The 16,335-nt window shown below is 42.8% G+C and overlaps 1 protein-coding gene across 4 annotated transcripts in view; it reads left to right on the top strand.

Annotated features, from left to right (window-relative positions):
- Positions 1–16,335, top strand: part of dclk1a (doublecortin-like kinase 1a) — a 49,083-nt gene that overhangs the window by 29,973 nt on the left and 2,775 nt on the right. For 2 of the 4 annotated variants that reach the window (XM_046411554.1, XM_046411555.1), the window contains exons 6-16: positions 1,948–2,042; positions 9,967–10,048; positions 10,658–10,830; positions 11,240–11,359; positions 12,874–13,020; positions 14,054–14,187; positions 14,368–14,445; positions 14,603–14,699; positions 14,809–14,889; positions 14,987–15,100; positions 15,318–15,391. In XM_046411554.1, the coding sequence (XP_046267510.1) occupies positions 1,948–2,042; positions 9,967–10,048; positions 10,658–10,830; positions 11,240–11,359; positions 12,874–13,020; positions 14,054–14,187; positions 14,368–14,445; positions 14,603–14,699; positions 14,809–14,889; positions 14,987–15,100; positions 15,318–15,391 (1,195 nt within the window). Of the gene's footprint in view, positions 1–315; positions 565–1,947; positions 2,043–2,135; positions 9,911–9,966; positions 10,049–10,657; positions 10,831–11,239; positions 11,360–12,873; positions 13,021–14,053; positions 14,188–14,367; positions 14,446–14,602; positions 14,700–14,808; positions 14,890–14,986; positions 15,101–15,317; positions 15,392–16,335 lie in introns of those variants that run through there. The other 2 variants (XM_046411556.1, XM_046411557.1) reach the window with 2 other exon arrangements.

The raw sequence follows: 16,335 nt of genomic DNA, 5'->3' as shown, positions 1-16,335 counted from the left end.
TTGGTGCTTTGGATTTTAAAATAGCAGCCTTTGTTTTTTTGAGGATGTTTGGACAAAGAACAATAGAGCCTTCAGAATCCATGTAGCATGTAGGACAGGGTCCACCCACCCCCTACCACCCGGTCCATTAAATGTCCCTTAAGTTCTCTCTGTCTGTATGTACTGGTCTCTCCTTCTCTCAATATGTGCATGCAACTCCAAAATATCACATCTATAGGTGTATTTTTATTACTGTAGCCCCTCTCTCTGTCTCTCTGTCTCTCTCTCTCTGTCTCTCTCTCTCTGCTCTCTCTGTCTCTCTGTCTGTTTCTCTTTCTCTCTGTCTCTCTCTCTCTCTCTTTGCTCTCTCTGTCTGTCTGTCTCTCTCTCTGTCTTTCTATCCCCGGCGCACGTCAGAGTTTGCGCAAGCAGCCTCTCCGCCTCTCCGTGTAGTACAGCGCTGCTCCGTCTCTCCCATTCACCACACTTTACTATCACACTCGGACGGAGCGCGTACAGAGGTGCTGTTCTTCTTCTTCTTCTTTGGATTATCACTGTGTTTTTCCATCATGCTGGAAGTGGAAGGTAGGAACTTAAAACGGCATTTTATTTGGCTTTTCTTTAACCGGTATTTGTCATTTCCCACGACAGCGCAAACTTTAATGGTTCCTGCTCGAATTGTATGGACGTATGGATTCGTATTTCTTTTTCCCCTCCCTCGACGTGACAGTGAATATTGGTGACTTGACGGAGTGCCACGTTGTGATTTTATAGTAGGAAGTCAGCTAGAGATGTCTTGAAACGTTCACCCATACCGTTGTGTAACTGGGAGGAGTGTCTGACCGTGTGCGTAACGCTGATGCTGAATTTCATCAATGAACGATGTCCAGGAATTGCCTTAAACAATCCTTTCTTCAACTCCTCTTTTCATGGCGCGTTTAGAAAATGAAAGATACTCCGGCAGCGCAGTGGCAGTCGGTGCTATTTTAGTCTGCTGTGGGCTTTATTTCCTTTGTCTTGAATAATTCAGAAAGTTCTTTGATCTCGGCAGGGGAATAAACATAATACAGCGAACGATGGACCACTTTGCTCCCACAGGTTTTAACTTCTCTTCTGCATCGAGAGGAACTGACTCTAAAAATGTAATTAGATGTAAATTAATGATTTGATTACCATGGTTTTTTTTTCTTTTTTTCTTTTCTGCAATTAGTGCAGTTTCGCAGACCTGTAGGTCAGTGAAGGCAACCTTGAGTTGACTTGAGGTGAAGCAACGTGTTGTTGCCACAAGACAATAAACCGAGTTTTCAGCAGAATGATAGACAGACTCAAGTTTTGTGTGCAGGTTAACGATGCCATCAGGCTCTTTTCCGGTCTTTCTTCTGCTTGACCACACGCAGGATTCGGATGCTGCGTTGATTAATCTAATGTTCTTGTTTAATGAGGCGTTGCTGCTGGCTTTCTGTGCTGTGCTGCAGCTGGGAAAGTAGACCGAGCTGAGGTCACAAGTGCACTGAACAGAGGATCTGGTAGAAAACGGGGACAGCCTGGTGTTGTATGTTGACTTTCAGCCATGCACTTGAAACCTGGAACATGCTGTAATTATCCATTGCATATTGTGTTCAAAGGCTCAGGTATGTCTGGCTTGTTTTAGAGCAACAGGATTTGTATTTTGGCTGATTTAAGAAAAAGAAAAAAAAGAGCAGTGTGGACCTCAGTGCTCTTTTCCTTTCCATCTTACTCCCCCTCTTGTCCTCCTCCTCCTCCTGCTCTGCCTCATTCATGTGAATGGATGGATGCTGAGGGCGGAAGTGTGGGATGCTGCTAGACGCTCAAAAATATAACAGCTTTATATAGAAAACATGCATTCACATTTATAGGATCATCATTTTCATTATTTCTCTCCATCTCTGCCTCTCCCCTCTCATCCAGCCTGCTCCAATTTCTCTCTCTTCTCGTTTCTCCCTCCAGTGAATGGGACACCGGCCAGTCAGCTGTCCACTCCTCATTCGGGAAAATCTCCCAGCCCCTCCCCGACCAGCCCGGGTAGCCTCAGCCGACGCCGGGTAAGACTAGAAAACACAGGCAAACGTGCACAAACACTCAGCTATAACATTCAGTGACAGTAAATCTATAACACATTCCCTCTATGTTCTCAGGAAAAGGACAAAGCTGCCATTGAGCATAGGCCAACAACATCTTAGAGTCTTTAGAGTACGGAGAAACCACAACGTCCCAACACCTTTAGTGTCTCAGAAGGGGGTGGGCCACTGACCTTTGACCTCATGCAGTGCTGCTCCGCGATTCCAAGAATGGCAGGCTCATGTTAGGATCCTCTAATGTTACAGCTCTTATTCAGTGTAAATAGTTTTCCAGGGTGATTCATCCTTCCATGTTGATTTTCTGTTACGTTCCCCCCGTACACTGAGCCACAGTTCTTTGTTCCTTATAAAGAGCTGTCTGCCTTTGGTAGCAAAACCATGAATGATGCTATCACTGACTTTTAAAGATCTGCGAGTCAGTAATTTGTGCAATAGCCGACCTAAAGATGAGACTGATGTTTGACTTTGTGAGCAGCCTGCTCCAACTTGCAGGCCTGTTTTTATTCTGCAAAAATTGGTTTACGTCCTCTGTTAGCCACCAAGCAGTCAAAGCACAAAAAAAGACCAGATCAGTACTGACGGATGATCTAGGATTACTTTTTTTTTTAATCAAGTCATGTCATTTTGTACATGTCCTTTTTGTGAAAGACTTTAGAGAAACATTTTATACTAGTTAATCAGATTATTTTAGCCAGTGTTTCTGTGTTCTGTCATTGGTTTGGGTTTTTTTTAAAAAAAGATCACTGTTCAAACATCTTAACTAAGAAAAGAAAAATAATCTGTTTTCTGTTGCTAACAGAGGAGAAAGAGGATCTGAGATACAAACACACTATGTACACTGTGAAGCTGGTAGTCACTGTGTAGAAAATACTTCTGTGCAGAGAGGGAGCATGCAACTCAAATGGAAAAACCTTCAGTTCCATATTAGAAAGTTCAAGCGTGTCGTGTGTGTGTGTGTGTGTGTGTGTGTGTTCAAGATCAAAGTGTTTGTTAATCCGGCCCTTGACAGTGATGATGGTGATCTTTTAATATCAGCCTCAATCCTAATCAGACCCTGTTTTCTCACAGCGGCTCTTTAATTTGCAGCAACTCTAAGCCTGCTGCTGATTTAGGTCCTTCTCCCTCGTAAACAGACTCTAGCACACGCTCACTTCAGCTCAGACTCTGACGTTTACATGCAGATGCAGCAGTATATGTGAACCTGCCATGCATTCATATTGGTTTACCCCAAGCCTGCTGTCTGAAACTGTATGTGAACTACTTTTGTACCTGACAGCAGGGGTGTAGCTATGATTTTTATTGTAATTATTTAGCTTTTATCAGTGTAGGGTCAAAGAAGCAAAGTAATTTAAGTCAGTATCTTTTAATAGGACACAAAGAAAGTGGTTTGTGCATTATTTCTGTACATTGCTGTGCATGAGTAACTCTATAGGCTAAAATTAGAATAGCATAAAGAATTCATTTCTGGGGCTCAGTAGCCTCAATCCCGTGTTACATTTATTGTGCCAGGAAGAATTAATGGATGGTGGAAGGTCTGGCCCCTGGGCTTCTGAATCCATCAGTGATGATGTTATATTGATGCAATATGAAGGTCAGGAACAGATCAGATTTGGGCTGTAGCCACTGAGCACAGAACAAAGTGCACCAGAGCTTCCATGATACGTATAACGGAAGTGGGTCACCATAGATTTCAGTGTTGAAAGGGAAAGAGGATTTGGCGAACGCACACATTTATAAACTCCTCCTCTACAGCACGCCTGCTTCTTTCTGAATGCATGCATATGGGGCAGTTACTGCAGACAGTTACTGTGCTCACTTCATGTTGTTCAGTTCTTTTCCTCACAGATAATTTCCAGTGTCAGAGAGGGATAAGAAAAAAAAATTGGGGCGCTTAGAGAGGTGAAGGAGGGCTAACCAGATGTAATGAGGAAAAGGGATAGAGAAAAAAATCCTCTCCACATTCAGCCACACTGCGTCTCATTTATGCCTCTGTCCACTTTTCTTATCAAATATTAGCCCTCACAAATTAGCTTTGTAGCGCAGCTCTGACCTCAGTGACACTGCGGTTAAATTCTAGTTTTACGGAGTTTCTCAAGTTGAGTGTGTATTTCTCAACGAGAGATTATTTTGGCTGACACCCTATGCTAAGTCTGCATTGGCTTGGATGGGGAAAAAAGCCTCACAGTTCATTATCTCTCCTCTCCACTCTGTGGCTTCACACTCTTCAGCCACATGACGATGTAATTCTCTCCGCCGCTTCTTACGTCTTTATCCGCCCTGTTAGCGTTTCTCCCTCTGTCCCTTCCCACCCTGACAGTTTCTAATTTCTCTGCCACCCCATCTCTCCTTCCATTCTCACTTACCCCCACCCTCCCCGCTCCCCCACCACCTTCCCCATATGAAAGGGTATTAACTTCACACAGAGAAAATTATATTCCGTCGTTTCCCTCTTTCATGAATTCTAAGCTTTTTGAGAAGTGGCCGCCAGTTTTTGACACTATATTTTCACATCTTCTCTACTTTTATGATACACCCGTGTTTAGACGCCTGAATCATTATAAATGTAGAGCACACATTCAGAAATAATTGGCAAGCGAGTACTTTTCTTAATTTTATGCCTCAAATGCATGACTCAGTTAAACCACACCATGGCTGAGAAATGACCCTTTAAAATGAAACCAGAATTCTAGCAATTTTAGCTCAAAAATGACTGAAATCTTTTTCAAAATTTCAGCCTGTAAAGCATTGAATGCTACCATAAATCCTTTCCTAAGCAGCCATGCAGCCTCACTGACCTACTACGAGTACTGCATTTAAATAGTTCACCTCGCTGGACCCTGCATTTAAACACTTAAAGGCACTTTGCTGCCCGACGTGTGTCGCTAGCACAGCTCGGACCATCTCAGCCTATTTCCCCGAGCAGAATATGCAGACATAGACATTGCACTGTGGCTTTTTGCTTTCCCCGAACCTTTTCACACAGGCGTAGCTGCAAGGACACATCTTCATAGGAATGTCATACAGAATCACTTACACGGTCATGTATGCTTCGGAAAAAAACGCTTTTAGACACGATATCACCATTTGGGCACACCAAGTAGACATTTAGCTTGATGCGCACATGTTTTTATACATCTGGTGCACACTAATTTGTGACCCATTTTTTAATGAGTCAGCAACAGAAGCATGAAAGCATGGTCTACATTCATGAAGTCGTCCATCCCCCTTCTCCTCCTTCGCACTTCTAATAGTCCTTTCAGGGCCACTAGCCTCACTAAGAGCACCAGTGTTTTCTGTATTTGTATTGTTTTAATATTTTATATCAACCTTACAGAGACACACCGTGAATATTATGTTTTCTGCTAACGTTCCCTCTAGCACATCCAGATGAATCAAATGAGCTGGCGAGGTCACAGGTTTTGTCTGTCTGTTTGTGTTTGTGATTAACAAAGATAAAGAAATGAATCGTTTTTTTGTTGTTTTTTTGAAAAGATAATACACAGAGAGTAGTGAGTGACAGATTGAAGGCAAGACTAACAGAAGGTCTATGATGGCCGTACAGCAGCTGAGATACTGTCAGGTAGCTGTTTGTGCGATAACAGTCAACCGTAGTGTGTCACCTACACCTTCCTCCCACCACTGAGTCATTCATGTCTACAATCCATTGAATTGCATGCTCCATCTCTTATTATTGCTGTTCAGATTTTGTGTTCGGTGATTCATAATTAAAGTGTGTGTGTGTGAGAGAGAGAGACAGAGAGAGAGAGAGACTGTAAGAGAATCTGTGTATTATGAACTTGTCAATTATTGTCTCACCTCATCCACGTGAGTGTGTTGTTACTGAACACTGTATTTGTTTTTTGTCTGGCTGTATTATATTTCTTATTTTATCTTGTGTTGATGTCATTAGACGGTTTGTGCAATTTTTAGTTCCTATACCCACCAAAAAGACTGGCTGCAGCGCATGAGGAAACTGTGGAAGATGCAAATGCTGCAATTTTAAACCCTTCAAAATTGTTCACAAATGACTCAAGCTCGTCTCATATTTGCATCTTTATCGCATCTAAAAAAAAACCTGTCGTTTTGCAGAGGGTTCCTCTGTATATTTTTGCACTGCCGTTTACAAACACGGAAGACATGCAAATATGAAAAATTGTCTGTGTTTGCAGGCAAATTATAGTTGATAACCCGGCCCGTCTTCTGCTTCTTGTGATTTTGTCATGTAAGGCTGCCAGCTCTTCTTGGCTCATCTGTTTCTCTTTGTATTTTTTTTTTTGCTTAAGGTATTTATTTCCATTTGTTCATGTTATCATTAAATTCACTGTCATTTCATTTTCATTTCGTGTTTGCTTTTTTTCCCCTCATGCCGCTCATTTGTGTTGCATTAACATCATGTTCACCACATACAGAAATATACCAATTTATCAGCGGTTCTCCTTTGTTAAACTCAGATCTGCATTCAGCAGAGCAAAAAGGAAATTACAACACAAACGCAGTCCCAGAGGTGCAGTCGTCTTTCTTGTCCCACTGCTCCTGTTTTTGATGGGGTTTTTTTTCTGTTCTTGGGTGAGACAGCCTCACTCCCATTTTTTAATTTTCCCTGAAGCGTTTAATCACATTCCTGTGATTCCCCTGGATTTGCAGTCCACAAGGATCGTTATTAGAAAACTTTGCTGTGTCCAACTGGCAGAGCAGCGGAGTGACTGAATCCCCAAACTGTGTTGATTTCTTCAGATGAGCGTCAAATAGATTGTTTCCTGTCTGTCTAGACACCAAAATAAGAGCCAAGAAATATTATCTCCTGTACCTTGTGTAGCGACTTGGGACAAAAGAAAGTACCCTGTTCCTACTGAATCTTATTAGATTTTCCCACTGAAGCACACACACCAATAAATCCTGCTATAGCTGGATATTGCGTGACAGTGAAAGTGACAGGAAACGCTGCTTGGAGAAGAGGTTTGGCTCTCTCAGCCAGAAAAACAGAGAGAAAGGAGGCTTTCGGACGTGTTTCATAATCAGATTCAAACATCACACTTAAGGTGCTTTTCTAAATGTGTGGTGGCGCTTATAATGATGAATTCTACAGATGACAGACTTCCTTTTTAACACCACAGAATAAATCACTATTTCCTCTGCTCTACGCACCTGCTCCACATTTAAGGTCAATAGCGGACATCCTGTTTAATTCACATTTATGCACTAATCAGTATTCAGCCCCTGAATAATGTCCTTGCAGGCTTCAGGAGCAGTGGCTGCAGCCATGATGTAAAAGGTTTGTCAGCGTGTTTTTTTTAGTGGTGTGAGTCATAGCTAGAGCAAAAGAGTAGAGGTGTGGAGCTGGGAATAGTATGTGGTGTATTGTGCAACAGGGACAAAGCTGGATGCTCTAACAATAACAAGACAGTTCCTGCCAAATGTTATGATCAATATCAACCAAACCAGACTCCATCCATCTTTCTCTCCGTCTCTTCATGCCCCCTTTTTTCAGTTCCTCAGTCTCTCCCTCACTCTGTCTGTCACTCCACCTGTTTTGTAGTTTTTCACACAGGAAAGAGAGAGACACAATGTTCATAGAAGGTTGAACCCGCCTCTCAGCGCGCAGACAGGAAATGGCCATATATAGGCTTCTGTCTCCACACTGGAAGTCTCATAAGCTGCCTTTCTCCTCTCTGTGAGCAGTTTCCACAGCAACAGTATTTTGTTTCCCTCAGCTGCAGGGAGAGAGAGAGAGATAGGAGTTCAAAATGAGAAAGCAGGGCTGGATTTGAGATAATGGCACAAGAGAGGTAAATATACGAGCCAGGATGAGAAAATAAAAGATCAGAAGAAGGATGTTTGTAGATAAAGCACAGCAGGGTCATCGACTTTACGGGCATTAAGTGGGTTTTTTTGTTCCGGGATGAGTGCCCGACCAAAAGCAACGTTACGTAAACCAAATTCAGCCTGACTCACAGCTACGGTTCACCTGGGTGGCTTTCAGGTCACAACAGTAGAGATGAGTAAAAGAGCTGACAGCTACTTGAATAGAGATATAGGGCAGCTCTGCTGTAAATAGTTTTCAGATCAAAGTCATTACGCCTTCTCCTTCCTCTGCCATGACAGTGAGTTCTCCAGGCTGCATGTCAGTGTGAGTGGACACCACAGAAATAAGAGATTCACATGCGGCCCGGGTGAAAAAATGGAAATCAAAGTAGCTGTGGGATTTGGTCTGCATCTCCTGGTCTGCACATATATGCAGAATTACTCGCAGGCATATTTTCCTTCATAGTGTGGACGAGATCAGTTCCAAGCAGACATTTTAACATTGAATAGTTGTTAATCCACATCACCCGCTTTGTAAAATCAGAGACAGGATGACACAGTTTTTTAATAAAATCTGTTTTGTAAGCCTTTACCATGAGCTAAAATAAAAATGTATTATTAAAATTCCCTGGAGCCGAATTTGCATGTCACCCTGTTACAAATGCCTTCATGGCATCCATTAATTCAGCAACACATTTTTACTTCTCATCTCCTCTAAGTAGCCAGGACTGAGTGATGTGTGAATTATACTATGTGGTGTGAATTTGTTATGAGAGAGCCGCAGAAAGACCACACCTGCACTGGCATGAGAGATGAATGAAAAGAAATGTATCACTGGCTTGAAACGTGTGAGTCAAAATAAGTGAGAGGTGGTCACCAAGAGGCTACTGATGATGCACCTTTTGGCTTCTGCACTTCAGGACAACTGGCTCATGCATCACACATACACAGTGCACACCATTTACAGCCCAAACTGCACCCGTGAATAATTCATACCAGCTAGATGATTCTGCTTATATTTTTTAGAGAAATTGTGAGGCGTTCACTTACATCACTGGTCAGGCTGCACGTGTCTGCTGCACCTGTGGGACTTGGAAAGCCTCCAGAACCACAAAGATTATTTAGTGTTGTGTCCTCGGGACTGACTATCGGGCAGACAGCAGAGCGGAGACTGAGGAGAGGAAGGAAAAATACATATTGAACATTTGAAAAATCTCACAAATGAAGAGACTAACTATCCTGACCAGTGCCTGCTAAGACAAATAAAGCACAACTTTGTCCAAAATGAAGTAATTAAATTTGAAGCTGAGGAAGAGAAAGGGGGAGGAGAGGAGAAAATGCAGAAATATGAGAGGGGTAGATTCTTATCTACAGTCCTGACTAGATCCTCGCTCCCCACCCTTGCTTCCATGACAACCAGACAGAAGGTTAGGAGGTGGAGGGCGTAATGAGTTTTTGTCTTCAGATAGATGCAGATGCTGCATCTCAGCCACTCTCTTTTGCCTTAATGACCTCCTACTCACAAACCAGATGAAAGGCAGTATTCATCCGCCTTTATTAGTGTCACCAAAACCTGCATTTTTATGCTTTGTTAAAGGTAGTAATGAGGAGTGAAAAGAAGTTGCAATTAGACAGGAATTACTGAAAGTTCTATGAATGTAAAGTAGCTTATTGCAATGCAATCGTATGTCCCGGTGTGGCCACACACACACAGGTGCTTTTGCTGAATAAGTAACGGGTTTATATTCAGGCCGACAGCTTAAGTAAACCTGTTCTGGCTCTTTTCGTGAGCACAGTGTACACATAGCAGAGGGGAGCACAATACAACACACAGAAATGCAAACACGAAGACAGATTTAAGGATGTACTGAGGATGAGATGAGTTGCACAATGTCCTTTTGTCTGTCTTTGGACATCCGTAATTGTTTGGGCTGGGATTGTCACAGAAGGGACTCTCTCATCATGCTCTGTTGAGCGTGGAGTTGATTACAAACTATTTTGGGAAATGATGCAGATTTAAATAATTGTCTTCCTCACTTTTCTCTCGCCATCCTCCTTTCTTTCTGCCCTCTCTTCCTCTCTGCAGGGGTCCCAGGGTTCTTCCACCTCTCTGTCTTCCACTAAAGTTTCCAGCTCAGTGGAAGATGGGGATGGGCTTGTTACTGAAGGTGAGGAAAACTCATGATACAAGAATGTCCCATCTGTTCATCAGTGGGCTAAGGCGACATACTTGCAAATATCATGCATGTCTGAATCACATCCATGACCTTTGATGCATCTCTCTTCCCCCATCTCTCCCGTCTCCCGTGTTCTTCTTCTGATTTGTACATGCTGTTCTCATCACCTCGTTTTCTCACACTTTTTCCCTCCTCTGGTGTCTTTCTTCATCTCTCTTGCTCCATGAAACCCTGTAACACACCGCAAACAGTGATATAATAATAATAATTTTTAATTGAGTCATAGAACTCTTTATTCACTTAAAGGGGACCCAGAGAACCCTTTTAAATGGTATAAATCAAATAATTAAATAACATTTAACTGAAATTGAGTGGATGTATTTCCTCAGCTTGATTACCATTTAAAGAACTGTTTAAATCTACTTTTGATATTCTGTGTATCTGTGTTATTTGTATTCATTTTTTATCAGTCGCTTTGGGTTTTGATCAATTTGATGATATAAAGTTAATTTGTGAATTAAATCAAATGACAAAAATGTGAATTGCTATTAGCCATTGCAGATGCAGCAAACTTTAAACTTTCGTACTTCCTCCCTGCAGCCGAGGTCCTAGTCGATGAGGTTCCAGTTGTGCCGTCCTACATATCAGACCGCTACAAGGTGGGACGCATGTTAGGCGATGGCAACTTTGCGGTCGTCCGTGAATGTGTGGAGCACTCCACAGGACGGGAGTACGCTCTGAAGATCATCAACAAGGGCAAATGCAGAGGCAAGGTAAACCACAAACTCCAAAGGTAGAAGAGCGCAGTGTTACTGATGTAGAAAAAAGACTGCTGTCACTGAGAACTGTTCAAATATGCACGCAAAAATAGTATTTTTCAAGACAAATGGTTTTGGTTTTATTAGCCTAGCACATAAGAGAACATCAGTCCCCAATCTTTCACTTTTTCCTAAAATACAAATCAAGTGTAATTAGTTATAGTCACCTGTATGTAGAAGCATCCTACAGAAAGTTTTCCATTTCATCAGTTCACACAATTGCTATGCAGGATTTGTAAGAAAAGAAAATCAGCCACATTTTTAGACTGAAGCGTCAATTAACACCATCTGAAAATAGTCCTCTTTCTCACCTTAATGAATATGTCTCTCTTGGCTGTATAATTGATTTTAATTCTCTTTTCAGGAGCACATGATCCAGAACGAGGTGGCCATCCTCCGCAGAGTCAAACATCCAAATATTGTTCTGCTCATAGAGGAGGTGGACACTTACAACGAACTCTATCTGGTCATGGAGCTGGTCAAGGTGTGTGATCGTGTTTCTCATCTGCTCTGGTTGCACATATCTAGGATATCTGGCCAAAGTAACACAATCCTTATATGTGTTCTCTACATACTGTGTGTTGGCGACCATTATCTCCAATTTGTGAGCGACAGAAAGGAACGGAGAGGCCGAAACAGAGGCAGAGACAGAGCAACAACATTCAGTCGGTGAAGCAAATGATGAATTCTAACTATTCACGCAGTGTGGGATCAAGAGAATCGGTCTGTGGCCTCGAGCGCTCTTGTGTTCACATTGTTTATTCCCTCCCGCTCTCTGAATCGAGAAATGTTTGTGCATAATTCAGGAGCCAGGAATGTGATCCATCTGTTCGTGCTGTGGCGTAGAGTACTACAGAATATAGATGAGAGGCAATCTGTGGTAGAAATGTGTGTACGTGTGACAGTGTCCAAAGGAGGAGGATCAAGTGGAGGCTGAGGATGAATGAGGTAGGAAGAGTTCATTTCAAGAATGTCAGGGACCGAATGAGGGAGCGAGACAGATGGATGCACTGAGAGGGGAGGCAAAGTGTAAGAGACAGAGAGAAGATGAGACAAAATATAGCAAGTGTGGAATACACATAGTGCTGTGTCCTTTTCCCAGGTGCCATTTTGTGTGAGGTCCTTCTCAATTAACAGAAAGCTGGCAACAGTTTTTGGAAGACCTTTCTTGTTTCATAGATGGTGTGGCATAACCAGCTTGTACAAAAGCCTCAGCTCCATCCAACACCTTTGGGATGCCAACTGTGAGCCGGGCTTCACCGCCCCACAGCAGTGGCCATCCTCACGAATGCTCTTAGGCACCGAAATCTTGTGGAAAGCCACCAAAGAAGAATGGAGGATGTTGCAGAAGCATATTAACGTCCATGCTTTTGGAATGAGGTGTTCAACCATCACAAAAGTGTTAACATCCACATACTTTTGACAACATGGTGGAGGTGCATTAATGCAGTTGTGGCATTTGACAGATTTCATGTTTAAATAACTGAAGCTGTAGGTTGGATGCTGACAGTGTGGTGTCTGCACTGGGAGAGAGAGGGGGGTTGGGGGGGAGTGATTCAGGCCTATTTTAAGCCACTGTTCCTCTCAGAGAAAGAGAGATACAGAGAGAAAGAGAGAGAGAAGAAGAGAGGTAAGAGGAGGGTGATATTTATACAGAATGAAAAATGTGAAGAACTGGGAGAAACAGAGAAAAGGCCTGAGAGGGAAAAAAAAAGGAAGAGATGAATTAAAGGAAAAATTCAAAATGAAAGAGAAATATTAAAGAAAGTGGGAGGAGACGTTTGAACCAAAGTGAGGAAAGTTTACCCCTCTGGCTGCTGAGCAAACGAAAACCCTCGCTACTAAATCAACTTTCTTGCTGAGAAGTCTTCTCAGTGGAAGATGAGCAACTGTGAAAGCTTGGATGTAAATCTGTCAGGTTCGGTGTGTGAAACAAACTCCCGTGACATTGCTATTTACACTGACAACCCTCTCCCGTCCACTGCCATTTGTCCACAGGGAGGAGATCTGTTCGACGCCATCACCTCTGCTAACAGATACACAGAGAGAGACGCTAGCGGGATGCTCTACAATCTGGCCAACGCCATCAAATACCTCCACAGCCTCAACATTGTGCACAGAGACATCAAACCAGAAAACCTGCTGGTCAGTTCACACAGAGTGGATCTGCACGTGTCCATACTGTGCTCATGGTCGTATAAATTGCCGCAGTGAAGTCTCTCTCTTTCCATCTCTTTTCCTCCCTCCCTTCTCAATGAACGGTGAACTAATATCACTCACTGGACTCTCAGTGAGGAGAGAGATGACTCATCCCTGCTGCCCTCACACCTCCTGCACACTCCTTCTTCAGCCTCCCTTATTCGTTCCATCCTTCATTCTCTCTCCCTCTGTTCACCTCAATGTCATCTTCTCCTCCTCTTCCATCAGCTACTGCTCTTCATCCTCTCCTTTGTATCCTGTCTAAAACCATCAAGTCAGGTTGGGCCAGACTTTAGAAATGTTATTGTCACTGCAATAACTTCTACTAACCCGAGACAGGGTCATAGCTTCTTTTCCTGTGTCTTCTCTGCATGTCTCTCCACTTTTGTTGCTCTCCATTAAATTAGAAGTGCTGCGGTTCTGTGGGCTGCCAAAAGAGAAATGGTACCTTTCTAGGTGCTGCCCTTTTCTCAGTTAACTTCACAAAGTTCCCTTTTTCTTTATCTTTAAAAGTCTTGATAAAGAGAGTACTTCCAAATACATGTATTGCCTTTGTTTTTGGGCTCCACCTGAGGGAAATATCTGGTTCATAAGAGCTTTTTTACTGAAAGCAGCACTGTAAGTGAGGTGCAAGTAAAAGTGTGTGCTATAAATACCAGAACAATGAGCTAAAAGGTGCTGAAATGCTCCACACAGCTGAGGGGAAGTGGACACTGTACCAGACGCTGCTAACCCCTGATCCTCCCCATGGATTTGACTCGGAGACACTGAGAATGAAACAGACAAAAAAAAAAAGAAAAAAAAGAAATGATTTAAATAATACTATAATCACATAAAAATTCTATACATAGAAGCTTTATATGAATTGCACACAGATTATCTGATGTTAACATAAGCAAGATTCACAAGCACTGATAAAGCAGCTGCAGACAGCAGAGTTCTTATGCTTCTTTTAACAGCATCTGTTCTCTGTGCTTAGGTGTATGAGCATGCAGATGGCAGCAAAAGCCTGAAACTGGGAGACTTCGGTTTGGCGACTGTGGTGGACGGACCCCTGTACACTGTCTGCGGGACCCCGACATATGTAGCACCTGAAATCATCGCAGAAACAGGGTGAGAGCTGAGGCTACACAGCAATGACACACAGGCCAAGGCCAGTGTACGAATCCTGTTGTGATGCAGTTAGGCTGCAGCTTACAGGACAAAAATCTTTTGGATTTCTCTTGACATTTAGTCTTGAAAGGAATAATGCTGCTCTGCTTTTCATCATCGGATTTCTTTGTCTTTGTGCAGGTATGGCCTTAAGGTGGACATCTGGGCAGCTGGAGTCATCACCTACATCCTGCTGTGCGGTTTCCCACCTTTTCGAGGGTAAGCTAACAGCAAGAGCTCCCTCCTCCCTGAAATATCCACTGTCACATTTGCTGCTTTTAATTCTTGATATAACATGCGTATGTGTATGAGTCGCTCTAATTTATGATGATTATGGTGCATCTTTAATCAGAGCAGTATTTTATTTTGTTTCCAGGAGCAGTGACGATCAGGAAGTGCTTTTTGATCAGATACTAATGGGACAGCTAGAATTCCCTCTGCCGTACTGGGACAATGTGTCAGAGACAGCCAAGGTGAATATTTATACCTGTTTGTGTGTATTGTGAATGCATCCACATGCTGGAGAAAAGTCACCTCATGTTGAGGGAATAAAAACTCACCAGTGTTTGTTTGCCGCTGAAGGAGCTGATTCGATCCATGCTGGAGGTGGAGGTGGATCAGAGGTACACTGCCCTGCAGGTGCTGGAGCACCCTTGGGTCACTGTAAGTGCAGCTCTAGTTGAGCCATTGCATCCAATTAGTTTCGGTAAATTCCCGTCATTACTGATTTTTCCCCCCTCTCCTCCTTTGCTCAATACAGGACGAGGGTCTATGTGAGAACGATCATCAGCTGTCAGTCGCAGGGAAGATAAAGAAGCACTTCAACACCAGTCCGAAGGTCAACGACACCACTGCAGGAGTGTCAGTCATTTCTGTAAGTCACTACTGCCAAAAATTACGGCTCCCATAAACCAACCGGTCCAATAGTTTGTTAGGGTCATCTTAAGCTGAATTGGTTTACACAAGAGATCTGCAGCTGTTCATTTGTTCAGCCTCTTAGGACAGCTACGACTCTGCGGGTGAAGTTTGTGTTTCTCTTCTGAAATGAAGTGGTGTTTTGATTGATTGTGCTGGTTTCTCTTTGTGCTCAGCTGGATGACAGCTTTTCTATGCAGAGATCTGGGTCGTTGGATTTCTACCAGCACCCGGCCATGTACTGGATAAGGTACGCCAGGTTTCCATAGAGACACAACAGGGTAGACGGTCAAAAACCTGCGAGAAATCATAACAAACCAAAATAGTGTCTCTGAAATTGATGTCTCCCGCCTCCCTGCGTGCAGCCCTGCTGACTGGCTGCTGCTGCGCTGCTTTGACAGCTTCATGTCGCCCCTGCTCTGTGGTCTTTGTGCTTGGCTTTTTGCTTCTTTCCTTTCATCGCTTGCTTGCTGTAAACACATATTATATACAATACATATACACATATGCATCGTTGTCGTCTGTCTTTCCAGCCCCGTCCCCAGTATGTGGAAGTGCGAGTTACCCTTAAAATTCCCCTTGAAAATGTTTCTCCTCGATGTCTCTGTGGAACATGCACAGCAGTGTTTTGTACAAGTGCACACGCTGATGTTTCTGAGGTTTTCACTAACTCACTCACTTTTTGTTAACCAGTTTCTGTGTGAATGCTGCCTTCCGAAGAAACAATCCCTTCAGTTTGGTTTTTTTTTTTGATTGATGTTATGCTTGCTACCTGGCTGCCTCCTACTCACACCAGGGCTGTTCAGCTCCCATTGTCCAAGTCCTGTTGTGCGACTTTATCCAACATTGATTTATGGACAGCCAAGAGATGCACTGTTATATCATTAGAAATGCACTAAATATTTACAATAATTGGACACTGACAAGAGGAATTAATTAACAGTGATGAATAAATTGATATCAAATTATTAATGCATTAGCAAAAAAGTAAAATGTAGTAATCTAGCATTAAAAAGACTGATAAATGAATAGTAATTTCAGATAGACAACAATATCCGCATGGTCACACCAGACCAGATAAAGCTGTGGAGTATCGAACTGAGTTAACTTCTTATTTGTGAGAAAAAGTATTTCTTCTTTCCAAAGTTAAAGTCTCACCTTACAACAAACAAACAAAAATGACTCACATTGCCA

This window comes from Scatophagus argus, chromosome 14 (assembly GCF_020382885.2).
Source record: "Scatophagus argus isolate fScaArg1 chromosome 14, fScaArg1.pri, whole genome shotgun sequence".
NCBI classification, from domain to species: domain Eukaryota; kingdom Metazoa; phylum Chordata; class Actinopteri; family Scatophagidae; genus Scatophagus; species Scatophagus argus.
Note: the sequence above shows the minus strand (reverse complement) of the source record. Positions and strands in the feature narration are given on the sequence as shown.